Source organism: Hemitrygon akajei, chromosome 8, assembly GCF_048418815.1.
Source record: "Hemitrygon akajei chromosome 8, sHemAka1.3, whole genome shotgun sequence".
Lineage (NCBI taxonomy): Eukaryota > Metazoa > Chordata > Chondrichthyes > Myliobatiformes > Dasyatidae > Hemitrygon > Hemitrygon akajei.
Genome location: NC_133131.1, coordinates 1,299,131 through 1,322,337, shown reverse-complemented (window position 1 = coordinate 1,322,337; position 23,207 = coordinate 1,299,131). Strand labels below are relative to the sequence as shown.

At 54.3% G+C, this 23,207-nt stretch overlaps 1 protein-coding gene across 5 annotated transcripts in view; it reads right to left on the bottom strand.

Annotated features, from left to right (window-relative positions):
- Positions 1 to 576: 576 nt before the first annotated feature.
- The window catches only part of LOC140731541 (tyrosine kinase receptor Cad96Ca), a 37,119-nt gene continuing 14,488 nt past the window's right edge, over positions 577 to 23,207 (bottom strand). For 4 of the 5 annotated variants that reach the window (XM_073053015.1, XM_073053017.1, XM_073053016.1 and 1 more), the window contains 7 exons: positions 16,748 to 16,846; positions 14,111 to 14,271; positions 11,023 to 11,154; positions 10,096 to 10,210; positions 9,358 to 9,457; positions 7,453 to 7,552; positions 577 to 1,793 (listed from right to left, as the gene is read on the bottom strand). In XM_073053015.1, the coding sequence (XP_072909116.1) occupies positions 1,671 to 1,793; positions 7,453 to 7,552; positions 9,358 to 9,457; positions 10,096 to 10,210; positions 11,023 to 11,154; positions 14,111 to 14,271; positions 16,748 to 16,846 (830 nt within the window). In that variant the 3' untranslated portion in view covers positions 577 to 1,670. The remainder of the gene's footprint in view (positions 1,794 to 7,452; positions 7,553 to 9,357; positions 9,458 to 10,095; positions 10,211 to 11,022; positions 11,155 to 14,110; positions 14,272 to 16,747; positions 16,847 to 23,207) is intronic. The other variant, XM_073053018.1, reaches the window with a different exon arrangement.

Genomic DNA, 23,207 nt, shown 5'->3' with positions numbered 1-23,207 from the left:
CGAGGGGCACCTGTATATGTATGTACAGTTGTGTGTGAGCTATATGTACTGTGTTGTGCACCTTGGCCTGGAGGAACATTCCCTCATTTGGTGGTATACGTGTGTATGGCTGAGGGTGGAGGTGGAGGTGCCTGACCAGGTGGATGAGTAAGTAATTGACCCTTAGTACAGAGAATGGATGGGGAGGGGGAGCTGATGGACAAGTGTGAAAGAGAATGTTGCAGAAATAAAGGGGAGTAAGGGGTGGATAACGAGACTGATATGATCACTGAGCTAGGGCATACTTCTGTGCTGGCATTGTAATTTCTGTCTGATCTCATTGTTGTTTCTGCAGCAGTAACATTAACACTGACAGGCAGAGGTGCAGGTTCACTTCCAGGACACCCAGTTTTATATGCAGTAAGAACAGCCTTTCACACGCAGCCCATCTGGAACCAAACACCAGCCCCACACCGAGCAGGAACACCATCAACACCTCACCCGCCTGGGTACCTTCCACTGCCCAGGTAACCCAGTGCAAGGGACAGCACCCAGCCACCAAGATTAAAGATTTAAAGATCATCTTTATTTATCACATTTAAACATCAAAACACATAATGAAAAGGCATCGTTTGTGTGAACAACCATCATTGTCCGGGGCACCCTACAAGTGTGGCCAACACTGGACGCCCACAACCCGAACCAATGGAATGTGGGAGGAAACCAGAGCACCCAGAGGAAACCTACGTGCTCTCAGGGAGAATGTACAAACTCCTGACAGACTGTGGCGGAAATTGCACCCCAATTGGTGATGACTGGCACTGCATTATGCCAACCACTATGCCACAGCGCCACCCATCTGTGGGCACAGCCGGCAATATCGAGGTCGCAAGCATAGCCTCCCAGCACGTGGACACAGGTCTCCACTACAGTCAGTCACCAGGTTTGAGGAGACTCTAGCAATTTTCTGCAGATATACCATGGAGAGCATTCTAACTGGTTAAATTGCCATCTGCTATGGAGCCAACAACGCACAGGATCGGAGAACACTGCAGTCGGTTGTAGACTCAGCCAGCTGCATCATGGGCACCAGCCTCCCAGCATCGAGGACCTTTCAAAGGTGACGCCTCAAAAAGGTGGCATCCATTCTTGGGGACTCTCACCACCCAGGCCATGCCCTTTTCTCCTTATCACCATCAGCGAGGATGACCAGCAGGGATTTCCACCCAGGCCGTGCACTTTTCTCCTTATCACCATCAGCGAGGATGACCAGCAGGGATTTCCACCCAGGCCATGCCATAGAGCAAGGGGTCCATGGACTCCAGGTTGGGAACCCCTGATGCGTAAGATCCTGAAGACCCACACTCAATGCTTTAGGAACAGCTTCTTCCCCTCTGCCATCAGTTTTCTGAAAGGTCCACGATCCTATGAATATTACATCACTATTTTGGTCTCTTTTTGCACGATATATTTTAATATACTTATTGAAATTTATAGTTTTTTATATTTTGCATTGTACTGCTGCCGCAAAGCAACACATTTCATGACAAATGTTGGTGATTCTTTGGTCTGTGAACACTCCAAGTACTACTGGTCACAGGGTCACGTTCCGTCCACGCTGTGGGTGAAGGTTAGGACCTCACGTAGGCGGGGGTGGGGGTGGGTGGGTGAGAGGAAGCTCCAGGCCTACATCAGACCGAATCTAACCATCCCATGATGGGGGTCTCCGTGTGGTTGGGGTGAGGCAGACTCCAGGGAGGGTCGGTGTTCAGCTGTGTCGATGGCTCGAAGCACTCCTCCACTTCGATGTAATCCTGAGGAAAGAGAGATTGCGCAGTTAGTCAGGATGCCAACAGGTGACCTGCTCACGACAGCCCCTCACCTTGCACCCCAGAGGACACATCACCGAGAAACCCGTCACTGAGGGATCTGCTCACCGAGGAACCCGTCACTGAGGGATCTGCTCACCGAGGAACCCTTCCCTGACGGATCTGCTCACCGAGGAACCCGTCCCTGAGGGATCTGCTCACCGAGGAACCCGTCGCTGAGGGACCTGCTCACCGAGGAACCCGTCGCTGAGGGATCTGCTCACCGAGGAACCCGTCCCTGAGGGATCTGCTCACCGAAGAACACGTCCCTAAGGGATCTGCTCACCGAGGAACCCGTCACTGAGGGATCTGCTCACCGAGGAACCCATCCCTGACGGATCTGCTCACCGAGGAACCCGTCCCTGAGGGATCTGCTCACCGAGGAACCCGTCCCTAAGGGATCTGCTCACCGAGGAACCCGTCGCTGAGGGATCTGCTCACCGAGGAACACGTCGCTGAGGGATCTGCTCACCGAGGAACACGTCGCTGAGGGATCTGCTCACCGAGGAACACGTCGCTGAGGGATCTGCTCACCGAGGAACCCGTCCCTGAGGGATCTGCTCACCGAGGAACACGTCGCTGAGGGATCTGCTCACCGAGGAACACGTCGCTGAGGGATCTGCTCACCGAGGAACCCGTCGCTGACGGATCTGCTCACCGAGGAACCCGTCGCTGACGGATCTGCTCACCGAGGAACCCGTCCCTGAGGGATCTGCTCACCGAGGAACCCGTCAGTGAGGGATCTGCTCACCGAGGAACCCGTCGCTGACGGATCTGCTCACCGAGGAACCCATCCCTGAGGGATCTGCTCACCGAGGAACCCGTCGCTGAGGGATCTGCTCACCGAGGAACCCGTCGCTGAGGGATCTGCTCACCGAGGAACCCGTCGCTGAGGGATCTGCTCACCGAGGAACACGTCGCTGAGGGATCTGCTCACCGAGGAACCCGTCCCTGAGGGATCTGCTCACCGAGGAACACGTCGCTGAGGGATCTGCTCACCGAGGAACACGTCGCTGAGGGATCTGCTCACCGAGGAACCCGTCGCTGACGGATCTGCTCACCGAGGAACCCGTCGCTGACGGATCTGCTCACCGAGGAACCCGTCCCTGAGGGATCTGCTCACCGAGGAACCCGTCAGTGAGGGATCTGCTCACCGAGGAACCCGTCGCTGACGGATCTGCTCACCGAGGAACCCATCCCTGAGGGATCTGCTCACCGAGGAACCCGTCGCTGAGGGATCTGCTCACCGAGGAACCCGTCGCTGAGGGATCTGCTCACCGAGGAACCCGTCCCTGAGGGATCTGCTCACCGAAGAACACGTCGCTGAGGGATCTGCTCACCGAGGAACCCGTCGCTGACGGATCTGCTCACCGAGGAACCCGTCACTGAGGGATCTGCTCACCGAGGAACCCGTCAGTGAGGGATCTGCTCACCGAGGAACCCGTCGCTGACGGATCTGCTCACCGAGGAACCCATCCCTGAGGGATCTGCTCACCGAGGAACCCGTCACTGAGGGATCTGCTCACCGAGGAACCCGTCCCTGAGGGATCTGCTCACCGAGGAACCAGTCGCTGAGGGATCTGCTCACCGAGGAACCCGTCAGTGAGGGATCTGCTCACTGAGGGATCTGCTCACCGTGGAACCCGTCAGTGAGGGATCTGCTCACCGAAGAACACGTCGCTGAGGGATCTGCTCACCGTCCCTGAGGGATCTGCTCACTGAGGAACCCGTCCCTGAGGGATCTGCTCACCGAGGAACCCATCCCTGAGGGATCTGCTCACCGAGGAACCCGTCCCTGACGGATCTGCTCACCGAGGAACCCGTCCCTGACGGATCTGCTCACCGAGGAACCCGTCCCTGATGGATCTGCTCACTGAGGAACCCGTCACTGAGGGATCTGCTCACCGAGGAACCCGTCGCTGAGGGATCTGCTCACCGAGGAACCCGTCCCTGACGGATCTGCTCACTGAGGGATCTGCTCACCGAGGAACCCGTCGCTGAGGGATCTGCTCACCGAGGAACCCATCCCTGAGGGATCTGCTCACCGAGGAACCCGTCACTGAGGGATCTGCTCACCGAGGAACCCATCCCTGACGGATCTGCTCACCGAGGAACCCGTCACTGACGGATATGCTCACCGAGGAACCCGTCCCTGAGGGATCTGCTCACCGAGGAACCCATCCCTGACGGATCTGCTCACCGAGGAACCCGTCCCTGACGGATCTGCTCACCGAGGAACCCGTCCCTGAGGGATCTGCTCACCGAGGAACCCGTCCCTGAGGGATCTGCTCACTGAGGAACCCGTCTCTGACGGATATGCTCACCGAGGAACCCGTCACTGAGGGATCTGCTCACCGTTCCTGAGGGATCTGCTCACCGAGGAAACCGTCCCTGAGGGATCTGCTCACCGAAGAACACGTCGCTGAGGGATCTGCTCACCGTCCCTGAGGGATCTGCTCACCGAGGAACCCGTCGCTGACGGATCTGCTCACCGAGGAACCCGTCCCTGACGGATCTGATCACCGAGGAACCCGTCGCTGAGGGATCTGCTCACCGAGGAACCCATCCCTGACGGATCTGCTCACCGAGGAACCCGTCAGTGAGGGATCTGCTCACCGAGGAACCCATCCCTGACGGATCTGCTCACCGAGGAACCCGTCAGTGAGGGATCTGCTCACCGAGGAACCCGTCGCTGAGGGATCTGCTCACCGAGGAACCCATCCCTGAGGGATCTGCTCACTGAGGAACCCGTCGCTGAGGGATCTGCTCACCGAGGAACCCGTCCCTGAGGGATCTGATCACCGAGGAACCCGTGGCTGAGGGATCTGCTCTCGAAGGAACCCGTCACTGAGGGATCTGCTCACCGATAAATCTGTCACTGTGCAACCTGTTCACCAAGGTTTCGATCACTGAGGGAGCCCCCACACATGACAACACCTCCCCCCACCCCACTTGTAACAGGTCCACCTCTAGAGTACGGACCCCGAGGGTGTTCTCCCTCTCTGGGGACAGACCCCAGGGTGTTCACTGTCCCTGGGGACAGACCCCAGCGTGTTCACCGTCCCTGGGGACAGACCCCAGGGTGTTCACCGTCCCTGGGGACAGACCCCAGCGTGTTCACCGTCCCTGGGGACAGACCCCAGGGTGTTCTCCCTCTCTGGGGACAGACTGTGAGGGTGTTCACCCTCCCTGGGGACAGACCCCAGGGTGTTCATCGTCCCTGGGGACAGACCCCGAGGGTGTTCACCCTCTCTGGGGACAGACCCCAGGGTGTTCTCCCTCCCTGAGGACAGACCGTGAGGGTGTTCACCCTCCCTGGGGACAGACCCTCAGGGTGTTCACCCTCTCTGGGGACAGACCCCAGGGTGTTCTCCCTCCCTGAGGACAGACCGTGAGGGTGTTCACCCTCCCTGGGGACAGACCCCAGGGTGTTCACCCTCCCTGGGGACAGACCGTGAGGGTGTTCACCCTCCCTGGGGACAGACCCCAGGGTGTTCACCCTCTTTTTGGGACAGACCGTGAGGGTGTTCACCCTCCCTGGGGACAGACCGTGAGGGTGTTCTCCCTCCCTGGGGACAGACCGTGAGGGTACTCACCCTCCCTGGGGACAGACCGTGAGGGTGTTCACCCTCCCTGGGGACTGACTGTGAGGGTGTTCACCCTCCCTGGGGACAGACCGTGAGGATGTTCTCCCTCCCTGGGGACAGACCGTGAGGGTATTCACCCTCTCTGGGGACAGACCGTGAGGGTGTTCTCCCTCCCTGAGGACAGACCGTGAGGGTGTTCTCCCTCCCTGGGGACAGACCCCAGGGTGTTCACCCTCCCTGGGGACAGACCCTGAGGATGTTCTCCCTCCCTGGGGACAGACCGTGAGGGTATTCACCCTCTCTGGGGACAGACCGTGAGGGTGTTCTCCCTCCCTGAGGACAGACCGTGAGGTTGTTCACCCTCTCTGGGGACAGACCGTGAGGGTATTCACCCTCTCTGGGGACAGACCGTGAGGGTGTTCTCCCTCCCTGGGGACAGACCCGTAGGGTATTCACCCTCTCTGGGGCAGACCGTGAGGGTATTCACCCTCCCTGGGGACAGACCCCAGGGTGTTCACCCTCCCTGGGGACAGACCGTGAGGGTGTTCTCCCTCCCTGGGGACAGACCGTGAGGGTATTCACCCTCTCTGGGGACAGACCCCAGGGTGTTCTCCCTCCCTGGGGACAGACCGTGAGGGTATTCACCCTCCCTGAGGACAGACCCTGAGGATGTTCTCCCTCCCTGAGGACAGACCGTGAGGGTGTTCACCCTCTCTGGGGACAGACCGTGAGGGTGTTCACCCTCCCTGGGGACAGACCCCAGGGTGTTCACCCTCTCTGGGGACAGACCGTGAGGGTATTCATCCTCCCTGAGGACAGACCGTGAGGGTGTTCACCCTCCCTGGGGACAGACCGTGAGGGTGTTCACCCTCCCTGGGGACAGACCCTGAGGGTGTTCACCCTCCCTGGGGACAGACCCGAGGGTATTCACCCTCCCTGAGGACAGACCGTGAGGGTGTTCCCCCTCCCTGAGGACTGACTGTGAGGGTATTCACCCTCCCTGGGGACAGACCGTGAGGATGTTCTCCCTCCCTGGGGACAGACCATGAGGGTATTCACCCTCCCTGAGCACAGACCGTGAGGATGTTCTCCCTCCCTGGGGACAGACCGTGAGGGTACTCACCCTCCCTGTGGACAGACCGTGAGGGTGTTCACCCTCCCTGGGGACTGACTGTGAGGGTGTTCACCCTCCCTGGGGACAGACCGTGAGGATGTTCTCCCTCCCTGGGGACAGACCGTGAGGGTATTCACCCTCTCTGGGGACAGACCGTGAGGGTGTTCTCCCTCCCTGAGGACAGACCGTGAGGGTGTTCTCCCACCCTGGGGACAGACCCCAGGGTATTCACCCTCCCTGAGCACAGACCGTGAGGATGTTCTCCCTCTCTGGGGACAGAACGTGAGGGTATTCACCCTCTCTGGGGACAGACCGTGAGGGTGTTCACCCTCTCTGGGGACAGACCCCAGGGTGTTCACCCTCTCTGGGGACAGAACGTGAGGGTATTCACCCTCCCTGGCGACAGACCCCAGGGTGTTCTCCCTCCCTGAGGACAGACCGTGAGGGTATTCACCCTCTCTGGGGACAGACCGTGAGGGTATTCACCCTCCCTGGGGACAGACCCCAGGGTATTCACCCTCCCTGGCGACAGACCCCAGGGTGTTCTCCCTCTCTGGTATTGGCTGTTCTTGTGTTCCAGGTCCCGATGGTTCTGACACACTCTTGCAGACGAATTGTGCGAATCAGATATTCAGAGCCAGACTCAATGCGGCAGACACAGGAACCACTGGATGAGATGGCAGCAGGTGTAATGTAACCACATCCCCAGCCCTGCCCAGCAACATCCCACTATTGTTCCATGCAGCTTCTATCTCCTCCGTTCTGTGTCTGGTGATTTGACCCACGGTGGAGCAGGGGCATTGTGGGCTCAGGCCGCCTCCTCCAGTGTGCGAGCTCAGTCCTCAGCCCCATGTTGTCCGATAGCCCAACAGGCTCGTTGTTAAATGGCCACTTCCCCACTTACTGCATCGTTCTCGACCAGATCCTCCAGGTACTTGGTGATGTCACTGAATGGAGGCCGCTCCTCATGTCTATCTGTCCAGCAGTACCCCATCATCTCATACCTGCAGAGATACAGGAACTCCTGTGTGACCGTAAGCCATAGCAGCAGAACTTAGGCAATTAGCCTTCAAATCTCCCCCACCATTACCTTGCTCAACCCCATTATCCTGCCTTCTCTCCTTAACCTTTGACACCCTGACCAATCAAGAACCTATTAACCTCCACTTAAAATATACCCAATGACTTGGCCTCCACAGTCACCTGTGGCAATGAATCCCATGGATTCACCACCCTCTGGCTAAAGAAATGCCTCCTCATCTCTGTTCTCAATGGATGTCCCTCTATTCTGAGGCTGTGCCCGCTGGTCCTAGACTCCCTTCCCCTCCTCCTCCACTAATGGAAACACCCTCTCACATCCACACTATCGAGGCCTTTCAATATTCGATTGTTTTCAATGAGGTTCCCCCTCATTGTTTTAAACTCCAGTGGGTACAGGCCCAGAGTCATCAAATGCTCCTCACACGTTAGCCCTTTCATTCCCTGAATAATTCCCATGACCTTCCTGAGGTGAACATTCCCGTAATCTTTCACTGCTGACCCACAACCCCACCCCAGGGTGGGTGCACATCGTCAGGACAGGTTGTAGTTCCTGCTTCAGTGTCTGAGGGGGTAACTGCCAATGTTGGATTGCATTCGAGCCCCGTTCCCTGCTGTTGTTCTGTCCTCAGGTGTGGGGGGGGGGGGGTGAATTGAAATACAAAATGTATTTATTTATCACTTGTACAGCGCATTGAAACATACACCAACATTTGTCTTTATACCTTAACGACCAAAACAACAGGAGTATGTGACGAGGACAGCCAGCAAACGTCTCCACATTCTGGCACTAAACTAGCAAAAACAACAGAACAAAGCAACAACAGCAAAACAAACCCATTTCTCTCTCTCTCACTCACTCACTCACTCACTCACTCACTCACACACACACACACACACACGCGCACGCACACTTGTGCACAACAGGCAGACACACACACAAACATACACACCATATACACACACACACACACACACACACACACACACACACACACACAGAGGCAGGTGCACACACCTCCCACTCTGGGCCTTGGGCCCTGGCTATCGGCTTTGGACTCAAATGGACCTCTGACCCTGGGGTGCCATCAGACCTCATGCCTCCTGCCTACACAAACCTCTGAGTGAGGACTTGTTGATCTCAGTCCTCAGTGCCTGGTGACCCAACCTCTGGGGAGTGTTGCCCTTCAACCACAGAGTGCTTCAACTCTGAACACTGGCTCCTGTCCCTGACTTTTCATTTACTGCCCCTGACCCCTAACTCCCCCCTCATCCCTGTCCCTAAACCCTAATCTGACCTGAAACTCCCCACATCCCTGTCCGTAAACCCTAATCTGACCTTTAACTCTCCCCTCATCCCTGTCCCTAACCCCTAATCTGACCTCTACCTCCTCCACATCCCTGTCCGTAAACCCTAATCTGACCTTTAACTCTCCCCTCATCCCTGTCCCTAACCCCTAATCTGACCTCTACCTCCTCCACATCCCTGTCCGTAACCCCCAATCTGACCTTTAACTCCACACGTCTCTAAACCACAACCTGTCCCATAATTCCCCGTGCTGTCCCCAACCCAGCAAAATCTGAAAAAGCAACTAAGCCACATGCTCGAGGGATATGGCAGCCTGCTGAGGATATGCCCGTACCCTGTGTCCCTACAGAGAGAGGAAGTGCTGTCCACTGGCTCTCTGGGGGTGGCTGAGACCAGAATTGCCCCTTGGCCCGCTGCATGTGGCTGGAGAGGGTTGGAGAGTCCGAGAGCACAAGTACTTACACCTCATGTCGGCACTGCTGGGGGGCTTTCATCTTGTATCCTGAACAGATGTTGTACACCACTTCCTTGGCTGTCTCAAACTCTGGGTAGGGGGAGCTCCCTGTCGGAGGAATGGAACCAGGGTCAGTGGGGACCTGCGGCACAAGCATCCGAGACCCAGGAATGCCATGATGCCAGCACCGTACTGGGCAATGGACAGCGTTTGAGTCCAGTGGAGGTCACGATCCATGGCACAGTGGTGTGTGTGGGTGACCATTACCAGAACACAGACCCAGTGTCAGCACCCTGGGCTGGGTGGGGTGGGGGCACAATGAACGGAGAGGTACCCTCACCTACACCAACACAGTTGTCCACAACCATGGCAAGGGGTAGGGACTGCTTTGTGAATTGGAGTGTGGAGTGAGTATGAGGGGTAGAAGGAGGGACAAATGGGGGACAGAGAGAGAGGAATGAGGGTGCAATTGGGGGTACAGGAGGCTGGGGATGGAGTGGCAGAAGAGGGAGAGTGGAGGGAGGAATGAAGGATGGATTGAGAGTGTGGATGGAGGGAGGGAGGTAACGCGGAGTGGCTAGCAGAAATGAAATGCACAGGAGTGGGGTGGTGACTGTTCAGAAGTGGAGGGAAGTGAGTGGGGGGAAAGATGTGGAGCTGAGGAGTAATGATTGAGTGATGGGGGTGGAACTGGGATTCAGGGAGCAGAGGGGAGGTCTCCAGAGTTTCGTGGAACGTGCTCTTACCCAGACTATAGAGCTCCCAGAGCAGAATTCCATAGGCCCAGACGTCTCCCTGCAGATTGTAAATCCCGTCCGTGAAGTATTCCGGGGGGTACCAACGGAACGGGATGCTGAAATTCTGCACAAAGCGGTTTAACTTTAGAATCAGTGAATGCAGCTCTGTCACTATAGAACACCGGGGTACGGTACCCGTGGGGACGGGTCTGTCGCTGTATAACACCGGGGTGCGGTACCGGTGGGGACGGGTCCATCGCTGTGTAACACCGGGGTATGGTACCCGTGGGGACGGGTCCGTCGCTGTGTGACACTGGGGTACGGTACCCGTGGGGACGGGTCTGTCGCTGTGTAACACCGGGGTGCGGTACCGGTGGTGTCGGGTCTGTCGCTGTGTAACACCGGGGTACGGTACCGGTGGGGATGGGTCTGTCACTGTGTAACACTGGGGTACGGTACCGGTGGGGACAGGTCAGTCACTGTATAACACCGGGGTACGGTACCGGTGGGGACGGGTCCGTCGCTGTGTAACACCGGGGTACAGTACCGGTGGGGACGGGTCAGTCACTATATAACACCGGGGTACGGTACCGGTGGGGACAGGTCTGTCACTGTATACTGTAACAACAAAAATGTTTTTTTTATGATGAGGGATTGTTGGTGAAGTTAAAGTAATTTTGTTTTGTGAAACAGTGAATTCTACAGCACAACGCAGGCACTTCCGCCCACCAATTCCTACCGATCTTTAATTAATACGATCAATCTAACCCTTCCCTCACACATAATTCTCCATTTTTCTGTCATCCGTGTGCCTATCTAAGTTTCTTAAATGTCCCTGACATATCTGCTTCTATCACCCTGCTGGCAGGGCGTTGCACACCCACTACCGCAGTGTAATAGAAGCCCCTGACAAATGTACTCCCCCCAGTTACTCACCCCGCTCCCCTTCTTCTGCAGCTTGACCAGAGGATCAGAACAGTCAGTGGCCAGACTGAACTCTGCAATCTTACACTCCTGGGGAAAGCGCCCCACCAGGATGTTTCGGGCAGCCAAGTCCCGGTGGGCGATCTGCAAAGAGAAGTCAGCTTCAAGGACCACACGGAGCACGTGTTGCCAATCCAGGACTCACCACTGGGTGGCGCCACTCAGCCAGTGACAGTAAACCCAACCATGCCATGTGGAACACAAACACAATGCTGGAAGAACTCAGCAGGTCAGGCAGCATCCGTGAGAAAAGAGTAGCCAACGTTTCGGGCCGAGACCCTTCATCAGGAATGGGGGGGGGGGGGGGGGGAAGAGAGGACCGAAGCCCAGTAATAGAGATAGGGGAGGGGGTAGGGCCTAGAGGCGCTAGGTGGAAAACCAATCAGAGGAAAGATAAAGGGGGGAGGGGAGGGGATAAGCATGAAAGAAGTGTAGAGATAAAGAAGCAGAAAGGGGAGGGAGGCAGAGAGGGACCTGGGATAGGAGGAGGGGGAGGGAATAACCGGAAATTGGAGAATTCAATGTTCATACCACCAGTCTGGAGGCTACCCAGGCGGTAGATGAGGTGTCATACCACCAGGCTGGAGTGTAAGCAGTTCCATAGACCCACAATGTTGTACCAAGCTAATTAAACTAATCAAATGTCCAAATTAATGAAGCCCTTCTGCCTACACAATGTCCATATCCATCCACTTTATTTAGAGATACAGCACAGAATGCAGCCCAGCAACCCACCTATTTAACTCTGGCTGAATCACAGGACAATTTATGACTTGCTGACCGGTATGTGTTTGGACTGTGGGAGGAAACCCATGTACACATGGGAATAACATACAAACTTACTCACAGAGAACTATGAACTCCGACACCCTGAACCGTGATAGTGTCATGCTAACTGCTACGTTACAGTGGCGCCCTAATTTCCTGCACGTTCATTTGTGTATCTACGAACTTCTTAAACGTTTACATGATTTCTGCTTCGACCATCACCCCAGCAGTGCATTCCGGGCAGCCACCCCACTCTTAGTACAAAAACTTACCCCTCACATCTCCTCTGAAATGACCCACCCCCACACCTTAAATGCATGTCCTCTGGTATTAGACATCCCAACTCATGGAACATACTAGTTTTTGTCTGTTCTATCTATGCCTCTCATAATCTTATAAACCTCAATCAGGTCTCCCCTCGGCCTCCATAGAAATTAACATAAGCCTGTTCATTCTCTAAATCTCTTCTGCACCCTCTCCAAAGCTTCCACATTCTTCTTCTGTGCTCATACCACATTGGAAGCAGTTTTGGGCCCCATATCTAAGAAAGGGTGTGCTGGCATTGGAGAGGCTCTAGAGGAGATTTATGGCAATGTTCCAGGGAATGAAAGGGTTAACATGAGGAGTATTTGATGCCCCTGGGCCTATAGTCAATGGATTTTAGAAGAATGATGGGGTATCTCATCGAATATTGAAAAGCTTAGATAGAATGGACATGGAGAGGACGTTTCCAAAAGTGGGAGAGTCTAGGACTGGAGGGCACAGCCTCAGAACAGAGTGACATCCATTTAGAACAGAGGTGAGGGGAAATTTCTTTCACCAGAGGGTGGTGAATCTGTGGAATTCATTACCAAAGACAGCTGTGGAGGCCAAGTCCACAAAGGGGAGGTTGATAGGTTCTTGATTAGTCAGGGCATCAAAGGTTACAGGGAGAAGCAGGAGAATGGGTTAAGGGGGATAATAAATCAGCCATGATGGAATGAGAGAGTAGACTTGATGGGCTGAATGGCCTAGTTCTGCTCTTAGGTCTTCTGGTGATGCTCAGCCTCTCTCGTTCCAGGGAAAACACTCCAGGTTTGTCTAATCTCTCATCCTGGTAGACCTCTTCTGTACCCTCTCCAAAATCTTCATACGGTAGTGTAGCGGTTAGCACAACACTCTTACAGCACCAACAACCCAGGTCTAATCCCACCACTGTCTGTAAGGATGCAAACACGAGGAAATCTGCAGATGCTGGAAATTCAAGCAACACACACAAAATGCTGGTGGAACACAGCAGGTCAGGCAGCATCTATAGGGAGAAGCGCTGTCGACGTTTCGGACCAAGACCCTTCGTCAGGGCTAACTGAAAGAAGAGATAGTAATTTGAAAGGGGGAGGGGGAGATCCCAAATGATAGAAGACAGGAGGGAGAGGGGTGAAGCTAAGAGATGGAAAGTTGATTGGCAAAAGGGATACAGAGCTGGAGAAGGGAAAGGATCATGAGACGGGAGGCCTAGGGAGAAAGAAAGGGGGAGGGGAACGCCAGAGGGAGATGGAGAACAGGCAAGGAGTGATTGTGAGAGGGGCAGAGAGAGAAAAAAAGAGAAAGAGAAAAGAAAGGGGGGAATAATAAATAAGGGATGGGGTAAGAAGGGGAGGAGGGGCATTGATGGAAGTTAGAGAGATCAATGTTCATGCCATCAGGTTGGAGGCTACCCAGCCGGTAAATAAGGTGTTGTTCCTCCAACCTGAGTGTGGCTTCATCTTGACAGTAGAGGAGGCCATGGATAGACATATCGGAATGGGAATGAGACATGGAATTAAAATGTGTGGCCACTGGGAGATCCTGCTTTCTCTGGCGGACAGAATGTAGGTGTCTGTAAGGAGTTTGTACGTTCTCCCAGTGGCTGTGTGGGTTTCCTCCGGGTGCTCTGGTTTTCTCCCACAGTCCAGGTTATGGTTAGTAAATTGTGAGCATGCTATGTTGGTGCCAGAGGTGCGGCTGTACTTGTGGGCTGCCCCCAGCACATCTCTGGACTGCGTTAGTCGTTGATACAAATGACACATTTCATGGTGTGTTTCGATGTACATATGACAAATAAAGCTGACCTGTCTTTTAAAATCTCTACAGGAGGGTGACTGGAACTGAATGCAGTAGCCAAGATGCAGCCTGACTGGAGCTTTATAAATATCCGGCCCCGACCACCGGAAGGTCAGGAGCAATGAGGCTGCCCACATCCGCTGGCACGTGCTCACCACACCAGCCCAGCCCAGCCCAGCTCAACCTTTACCTTCTTTGAGGCAATGTGCTGCATGCCCAGTGAGATGAAGTATCCCGCCAGTGTCAGCTGGGGCAGGAGGTCCTTGCGGCCGGAAAGCTGCTCCCTGTTCATCTGCAGGAAGCTCTTCAGGTTCTGGGAGCCCACATGCTCCATTATCAGAACGTAGGGCTCTGCAAAGCACCAGGCACAAGCTCGTTAGCATTTGGAGACACGAGGACCCGGAATACCGGTCAGCCTGTTAGCTCCTCACGTTAAGTCCTGGCCTCAATGTCACTGCCGACACATTTCACTGCACATTTCCCTGTACGTTTTCATGGATATGTCACAGAAAAGGCTGATCTTTAGACTCTATCCCAATCCCATGTGATTTAGCTGTCATGGTAGGGAACAGCAACCTGGGTTCAATTCCCACCGCTGTCCGTAGGGAGGCTGTACATACTCTCCCTGAATGCGTAGGATTTCTTGGCTGCTCCGGTTATCTCCCACATTCCGAAGATGAGGAATAAAGCTGATTGAATGAGTCCAAAACTCAGGTTGGAGGAGCAGCACCTCATATTCAATCTGACTTCTTAGAGATAGGATCTATGGGCATTTAGAGAATCATGGTCTGATCGGGGACAGTCAGCATGGCTTTGTGAAGGGCAGATCATGCCTAACAAGCCTGATAGAGTTCTTTGAGGAGGTGACCAGGCATATAGATGAGGGTAGTGCAGTGGATGTGATCTACAAGGAGTTTAGTAAGGCATTTGACAAGGTTCCACATGATAGGCTTATTCAGAAAGTCAGAAGGCATGGGATCCAGGGAAGTTTGGCCAGGTGGATTCAGAATTGGCTTGCCTGCAGAAGGCAGAGGGTCGTGGTGGAGGGAGTACATTCAGATTGGAGGGTTGTGACTAGTGGTGTCCCACAAGGATCTGTTCTGGGACCTCTACTTTTTGTGATTTTTATTAACAACCTGGATGTGGGGGTAGAAGGGTGGGTTGACAAGTCTGCAGACGACACAAAGGTTGGTGGTGTTGTAGATAGTGTAGAGGATTGTTGAAGATTGCAGAGAGACATTGATAGGTTGCAGAAGTGGGCTGAGAAGTGGCAGATGGAGTTCAACCCGGAGAAGTGTGAGGTGGTACACTTTGGAAGGACAAACTCCAAGGCAGAGTACAAAGGAAATGGCAGGATACTTGGTAGTATGGAGGAGCAGAGGGATCTGGGGGTACATGTCCACAGATCCCTGAAAGTTGCCTCACAGGTAGATAGGGTAGTTAAGAAAGCTTATGGGGTGTTAGCTTTCATAAGTCGAGGGATATAGTTTAAGAGACGCCATGTAATGATGCAGCTGTATAAAACTCTAGTTAGGTCACACTTGGAGTACTGTGTCCAGTTTTGGTTGCCTCACTATAGGAAGGATGTGGAAGCATTGGAAAGGGTACGGAGGAGATTTACCAGGATGCTGCCTGGTTTAGAGTATGGATTATGATCAGAGATTAAGGGAGCTAGGGCTTTACTCTTTGGAGAGAAGGAGGATGAGAGGAGACATGATAGAGGTGTACAAGATATTAAGAGGAATAGACAGAGTGGACAGCCAGCGCCTCTTCCCCAGGGCACCACTGCTCAGTACAAGAGGACATGGCTTTAAGGTAAGGGGAGGGAAGTTCAAGGGGGATATTAGAGGAAGGTTTTTCACTCAGAGAGTGGTTGGTGTGTGGAATGCACTGCCTGAGTCAGTGGTGGAGGCAGATACACTAGTGAAGTTTAAGAGACTACTAGACAGGTATATGGAGGAATTTAAGGTGGGGGGGTTATATGGGAGGCAGGGTTTGAGGGTCAGCACAACATTGTGGGCTGAAGGGCCTGTAATGTGCTGTACTGTTCTATGTTTTGGCTGGTCTCCAACCTGATGGCATGAACATGGAATTCTCCAACTTCCAGAGGTTTCTCTCCCTCCCCTTCTCCATTTTCCGTTCCCTACTTTGGTTCCTCTCTCACCCCTTCACTTCTTCTCATCCTTCTCCAGTGCCCCTCCTTCCCTTTCTCCCATTGACCCAGTCTCCTATCCTATCAGATCCTTTCTTCTTCAGACTTTCCCCTTTCCACCTATCCCCTCCCAGCTTCTTCGTTCATCCCCCGCCCCACCCACTCACTTCCTTTCCAGTTGTGAGGAAGGCACTTGGCCCGAAACATGGACCATAGATGTTGTCTGACCTGCTGAGAGTGGTGACAGACCAGTACACATCGTTGAGAAACCAGCAGATCAGCCCCGATATGGCTCCATATGACTACAAAACCACTGAGCAGAATGAGGCCATTCAGTCTGCTCCACCATTCCATCATCCCTCTCAACCCTATTCCCCTGCCTAATCCCTGTTGCCTATAACACCCCAACTCATAACCTGCCAGCCTCTGCTTTAAATATACCCAGTGACTTGGCAATGAATTCCACAGATTCACCACTCGCTGGCTAAAGAAATTCTTCCCCATTTCTGTTCTCAATGCTTCTAATCTGAGACTGACTGCCTACCAGGTCTGTGAGTAGTTGAACAACCTCACCAGTCACGTGACCAGCCGGTTTATGCTTTGTGAGCGAGCTCAACACAGGGGCGAGGGCGAGAGAGGCCTCACTGGGCTGGCTTGTCGGATCTGAGCTCATACCTTCCAGAATGTTCCACTCCAACAGCTGGATCACGTTCTTGTGGTATCCGAGTTTCTTCATGATGCTGATCTCTGCCTTCATCTTCTTCTGCGACACGGCTGTTAGGAGTCAACAGGTTAGAGTTCAGCACTACCCTGGATGAAAGATCAGAGGGGTGTACCGAGGGAGGGTCACACTGTGGGAGGGGTGGTACTGAGGGAGAGTCACACTGTGGGAGGGGTGGCACTGAGGGAGGGTCACACTGTGGGAGGGGTGGTACTGAGGGAGGGTCAAACTGTGGGAGGGGTGGTACTGAGGGAGAGTCACACTGTAGGAGGGGTGGTACTGAGGGAGGGTCACACTGTGGGAGGGGTGGTACCGAGGGAGGGTCAAACTGTGGGAGGGGTAAACTGTGGGAGGGGTGGTACTGAGGGAGAGTCACACTGTAGGAGGGGTGGTACTGAGGGAGGGTCACACTGTGGGAGGGGTGGTACTGAGGGAGGGTCACACTGTGGGAGGGGTGGCACTGAGGGAGGGTCACACTGTGCGAGGGGTGGTACCGAGGGAGAGTCACACTGAGGGAGGGTCAAACTGTGGGAGGGGTGGGACTGAGGGAGGGTCACACTGTGGGAGGGGTGTACCGAGGGAGGGTCACACTGTGAGAGGGGTGGTACCGAGGGAGGGTCACACTGTGGGAGGGGTGGTACTGAGGGAGGGTCACACTGTGGGAGGGGGTGGTACCGAGGGAGAGTCACACTGTGAGAGGGGTGGGACTGAGGGAGGGTCACACTGTGAGAGGGGTGGTACTGAGGGAGAGTCACACTGTGGGAGGGGTGGTACCGAGGGAGGGTCACACTGTGAGAGGGGTGGGACTGAGGGAGAGTCACACTGTGAGAGGGGTGGGACTGAGGGAGGGTCACACAGTGGGAGGGGTGGTACCGAGGGAGAGTCACACTGTGGGAGGGGTGGTACTGAAGGAGTGAAACACTGTGAGAGGGGTGGTACTGAGGGAGAGTCACACTGAGGGAGGGGTGGTACTGAAGGAGTGTCACACTGTGAGAGGGGTGGGACTGAGGGAGGGTCACACTGTGGGAGGGGTGGTACCGAGGGAGGGTCACACAGTGGGAGGGGTGGTACCGAGGGAGAGTCACACTGTGGGAGGGGTGGTACTGAGGGATGGTCACACTGTGGGAGGGGTGGTACTGAGGGGGGGTCACACTGTGGGAGGGTGCTACTGAGGGAGAGTCACACTGTGGGAGGGAGGTACTGTGGGAGGGTCACACTGTGGGAGGGGTACTGAGGGAGAGTCACACTGTGGGAGGGGTGGTACTGAGGGAGTGTCACACTGTGGGAGGGGTACTGAGGGAGGGGTGGTACTGTGGGAGGGAGGTACTGAGGGAGGGGTGGTACTGTGGGAGGGTCACACTGTGGGAGGGGTACTGAGGGAGAGTCACACTGTGGAAGGGAAGTACTGAGGGTGGGGTGGTAGTGACAGAGGGTCACACTGTGGGAGCTTTTTCTGCTAAAGTTGGAAATTTTATGGTGAAGTCATAAAAGAACAGGTCTGGAGACAGCAGAAATCTTTGGGAACGTGGAGTTTCATCTTGGCCATGGACTGGAACAGTGTCTTTCCTGGGCGGACTCTGCTGGAGAACGTTCTGTCCGTTTCTTGAGCACTGAGCAGCTTGTGGGTTTTCAAAGTTCAAACCTAGACTTTGCAGGGGTGGGTTTATTCTGTTTGTGACCATGGGAATCTCCTGTTTGGAGTGCACAGCTGGGTGACCAAAGGAAGAGTGAACCGGCCAAGGAGATGGCTTCATCTCCACAGCAGCATGGACGCCCTGAGGTTTCAACGTGCACAGACTTTCCTAACTTCTCCCCTCCCATCTCGGAACTGTTTCCTTTTTGAATCTGTTTGCTGTGTTCCGCTTGGTGTTGAACGATTTAAATTCCTGGTGGTGGTGTTGAATTTTGGACTGTGTTGTGATCGTCAGGGCAGACTGCAGCTCGAAGATGTTGACACTGCAGTTGTATATTGCTATATTTCTTCACTATTCTTGGTTGGTGCGGCTGTAACGAAACCCAATTTCCCTCGGGATCAATAAAGTATGTCTGTCTGTCTGTATGCTGAGGCTGCGGGCTTAGGAGTAACAGCCAGCGAAGAGGACTACCCATTCAACTTAATTACTAAAGAACAGTGTACAATATACTGTATCTACTACAGTCAGTAGGAACGGTGCTTTAAAAGCCACGGGGGCAGAGGCTGTTGCACGATGGGGAGCATTGTTGTGTCAAAGGTTTTAAATGGAAAGACCATTTTCTATTTGACGTTGGTGAGAAATGTGCTTCTAGCCTAGAGTACGGGGGTTAAGGGTGAGGAGGGTTTTTATGCAGGTGGAGCCGGTGTTGGCCCCCGTGACAAGACCCTCTTTCCCTACCTGGGTTCCATCGGCAAGGTACGTTCGAAAATAACCCCAATACGGTACAGGGCACCTCAGCGGGCATAAGAGAATCTATTCTCATTCCAGTGCCGACTGCTTATGCAGCTGGAGAGGGTGGGGATGGCAAGGGTGGCTTTGGGTTTATTTTGAGGGGTATTATTATACCGTCCTGTGGACTAGGGCTGCCCGATGTGCCATGCCTGGAAGGAGTTTGGGCACATTCGGAAGAAGAAGCAGGCTATTACTGTGGAATTGTGCCGGGAGACTGTGGGTACAGCGACACCAGTGGGATTAGTTCCCCAGATTGAGGCCCAGTGCCCTGCTGAGGAGCATCTTGTCCACGAGGGAACCGAGTAGCCGGGGATCACCATCCCGCGCAGCTAATCAGAGGGACTGTGGGTGAGGAATTTGGGGGTTCTCCTAGTGCTGGTTCCGAGGAGGGTGACGAGGGTGTGGAGATGAGCACAGCTCAGCAGGCTCGTATTCTGGACCCAGAGGCGGAGGGGCCTTCCTCTGTCACTACTCTGTCCTCTGGGATGGGGTGGTGCACACGGTGGGGTGTCCCGTTAGGGCCTGGTGCAGAGTGAGGTGGTCAATTTGAGTGCAGATGGTGACTGCTTGGAGGGTGACGAGAGCATGGGACATGGTGAGAGGAAACAGGAGAGGCTTTTGAAACTGAGGTGGTAGACTTCTTTGACCCCAGCACTGAGTTACAACCTGCCTCTGTGGAGATCTGGTGGTTTGTGAAGGACTACTACAGGAAACCATTCAAGGCCCAGCTGGCCACTGATCAATGGCCGGGTCTGCAAAGAGCCATTCAGTCTGTCTGCATTATTCTCCAAAAGAAGGGGATGAGAGCTGAAGTGACCCATAAGGAGAGGTGCCAGTTTGGAGAAGGGTTGTAAGGCGAAGCCGGGAGAAGCCTCGAAGGAGAGCTCTGCTCCTTTTTCTTAGGACTCCATTGAGGCATCTCAGTAAGATGCATCATGAAGTGTTGCAACCTTTCATGCCAACGGTGGTAGGGGGACATTTCGCAGATTCCATCATCTCTCTGTCCTCCAGGATGGGAGATATGCGGTAAGCTTCTTGCAGGAAACCCGCGCCGTTCCAGGTGACAAATCCACCCGGCTCTTGAATCGTGAGGGGGGTCCACATGAGCCACATCACTCCTCTTCCAGTGGGGTGGCCATCTTGTTCCCAGCCTGAGATGTTTCAGGTTCAGGAGTTTATGCTGGGCCACCTGCTTCTCCTCGCCATGTCCCAGGATGGTGTGCTGATGCATTTTGTAAGCGTGAACGCCCCTGAACCTGGCCTGATGCAGGCACGCCTGTTCCAAGAGATGTCCACGTTGCTGGGGTCCATAGATCATAGTGAGAACATCATCCTCGACGGTGACTTCAATTGCACCCTTGAGGTGAAGGGTCATGCTGGTTTCAGTGTCATCATGCATCGGTAAGGAAGTTAAGGGAGTTGGTTGTACCCTCTGACTTAGTCAATGTGTGGTGGAGCCTTCACCCTGACCTCTGTGCTTTTCGAGGAGTTGAGTGGAGGCTTGCAGATCGATCAACTGTACAACTCCAGAGGGCACATCTCCCGGCTGCCTGCACGGGTGGGGTCCGTGTACTGGCATTTCAACGACTGGCTACTGGAGGATGGCCATTCCCATCAGTTTCGGAGGATCTGGCAGGGAGAACAGGGGAGTTCAGGGTCGACCAAGCAGCAGTTGACTGGGATCGATTGGCATAAGAAGGAACTGATTGACTTGGAGTCCCGGCTGGGGCTGACCAATAGAGAACAGCCCCTCTGGGATGAGTGCCAGAGGAAGAAGGAGGCACTGAGGCACCTGCAGCTTGAGAGGTCCCGAGGTGCTTACGTGAGGTCGCGGATACAGATGCTGCAGGATCTGGACCACATCTCGCCCTTCTTCTGCTCTCTCGAGTGGTGTCCACAGGCAGCTCATGGAGTTACTGAAAGAGGATGGCTTCTCCGTCACGGATTTGGTGAGAATTATTGTGGAAGTCCATTCCTTGTATGCGGCTCTTTTCTCGCTGACCCATATACAGGTGGAGAACATGGTGATGGGTGAGACGCCCCTCTCATGGCGCACAGCGGTCGTGGCCCTGCTGCCAAAGAAGGGGGATCTCCGTAGCCTGCGGAATTGGCATCCAGTATCTCTCCTCGGTGCAGACTGTGAGATCTTTGCCCGGGCAATGGCTGACTGTCTGGGCTCTGTGCTGGTGCAAGTGTTCCACCCTGATCAGTCCTACACAGTCCCAAGGTGGTTGATCCAGGGCAATATCCACCTTGTCTGGGATCCGATCGACCTATACTGAGAGGCGGGTCTGTCGGTCGCTCTTCCCTGCCTGGACCAAGATAAGTTGTTTAACGGGGTGGACCACGGGGACTCTACAAGCATTTGGGCTAGGGAGGCCCATGTCCGACTGCAGAGTGCCTAGTTAAGGTTGACGGGTCCCTGACGGCGCCCTTGTGCTTTGGGAGGGGAGTGTGCCAGGGGTGCTCAACGTCAGGACAGCTGATCTCTGTTTGCCTGGAGCCATTCCTGTGCCTACTCTGCGGGAGGTTAACGGGTTTGGTTCTGCGTGAACTGGACACGGAGGTTGTACTGTCGGCTTACACTGACAGCACCCTCCTCGTGGTCACCGACCCCGTTGACTTGCAGTGGGTGTGAGAATGCCAGCGGGTTTTCTCAGCTGCGTCCTCTGTAAGGGCCAACGGGAGAAGGGCTCGGGCCTCCTGGTGGGTCAGTGGCAGGTGGACTCCCTACCAGAGGGGTTGAGGCCGTTTCTGTGGAGCACCACACACCTCCTCTACTTGGGGGTCTACCTGAGCTCGACGGAGGAGACCTGGCCGGTGAACTGGCAGGAATTGGAGACTGTTACGAATGAGGAGCAACTCTGATGGGCAGAAGGGTGCAAAGTCGCCCCCCACCTTTTTGAGAATCGCAAAATCGCTATTATTTCGGGTCTGATACCCAGGAAATGAGATACACAGCATGTCAGTGATGAGAGAGAGACAACGCCAGGATACTCAAAGGTGGAATGTCTCCTATTGACAAAGAGAGAGATTACTGCTATTGTCTCTTGAAGGAGGAATTGTGTATTGAGTACTGTTCTATTCATTGAAACCCCTCAGGGGGCAGCCAGAGTGGTCTGGTTGAGGGATTGCATCATCCCAACCTGATTGACACCTGAGACCCCGTGAGTGGGGATAAAAGTAGGGTCTGGGGATCACCCCTCAGACGCACCAGGAGCGACACTACGAGACCGGTGGGGGCTTGTGTGTGTGTCCACCCTTGCCTGGGTGACGAGTCCTCCACGGAACGGTCTAGCTAAAGGACGGAGACGGATCAAGATCGGAAAAGGAAAGAAGGCAAGTTAATAGCTGTTATTCTCTCTCTCTTTCTCTCTCTCCAACAATTGCAACACCGTGAGCAACAACGACTGCAGCCTGCATGAACTGAACTGAACTTTATATTTCCATCGGACAATTCATTATCCCCTAGACAACGATAGAGCTTATTTCTTATTGATTATTATTATACCCGCACTTTTAGGTTTAGTATTGATGATGTATATTATCTGTATATTTGCATTGATATTATTTTTGTGTATTTTTACTAATAAATACTGTTAAAAATAGTATAATCAGACTTCAACGGATACTCCTATCTTTGCTGGTAAGACACCCAGTTACGGGGTTCATAACAAGACAAAGATCTCTGCCCGGCTGGTACACTGTTCGGCCTCTTTTGTGTGATCTCATACGGGGAGGGCATTAGTGACCAATCAGCTGATTACTTTAGTCCCATCCACAGTGTTTGTATCCAGGATCCAGAAGAGGCCGGTGGACTTCTGGGGCAACAGGAGGCATTGGGTCTCTCTGTGGTCCTGAGTATTCTGATCGCGGAGGGTGGTCAGTCATTGGTGTGTGTCCGCACCCAGCTGGCGGCTCTCCGCCTCAGGACCCTGCAGAGATACCCGTACAATGACCGCCCTCTGAGCTGGCACACTGGAGACAC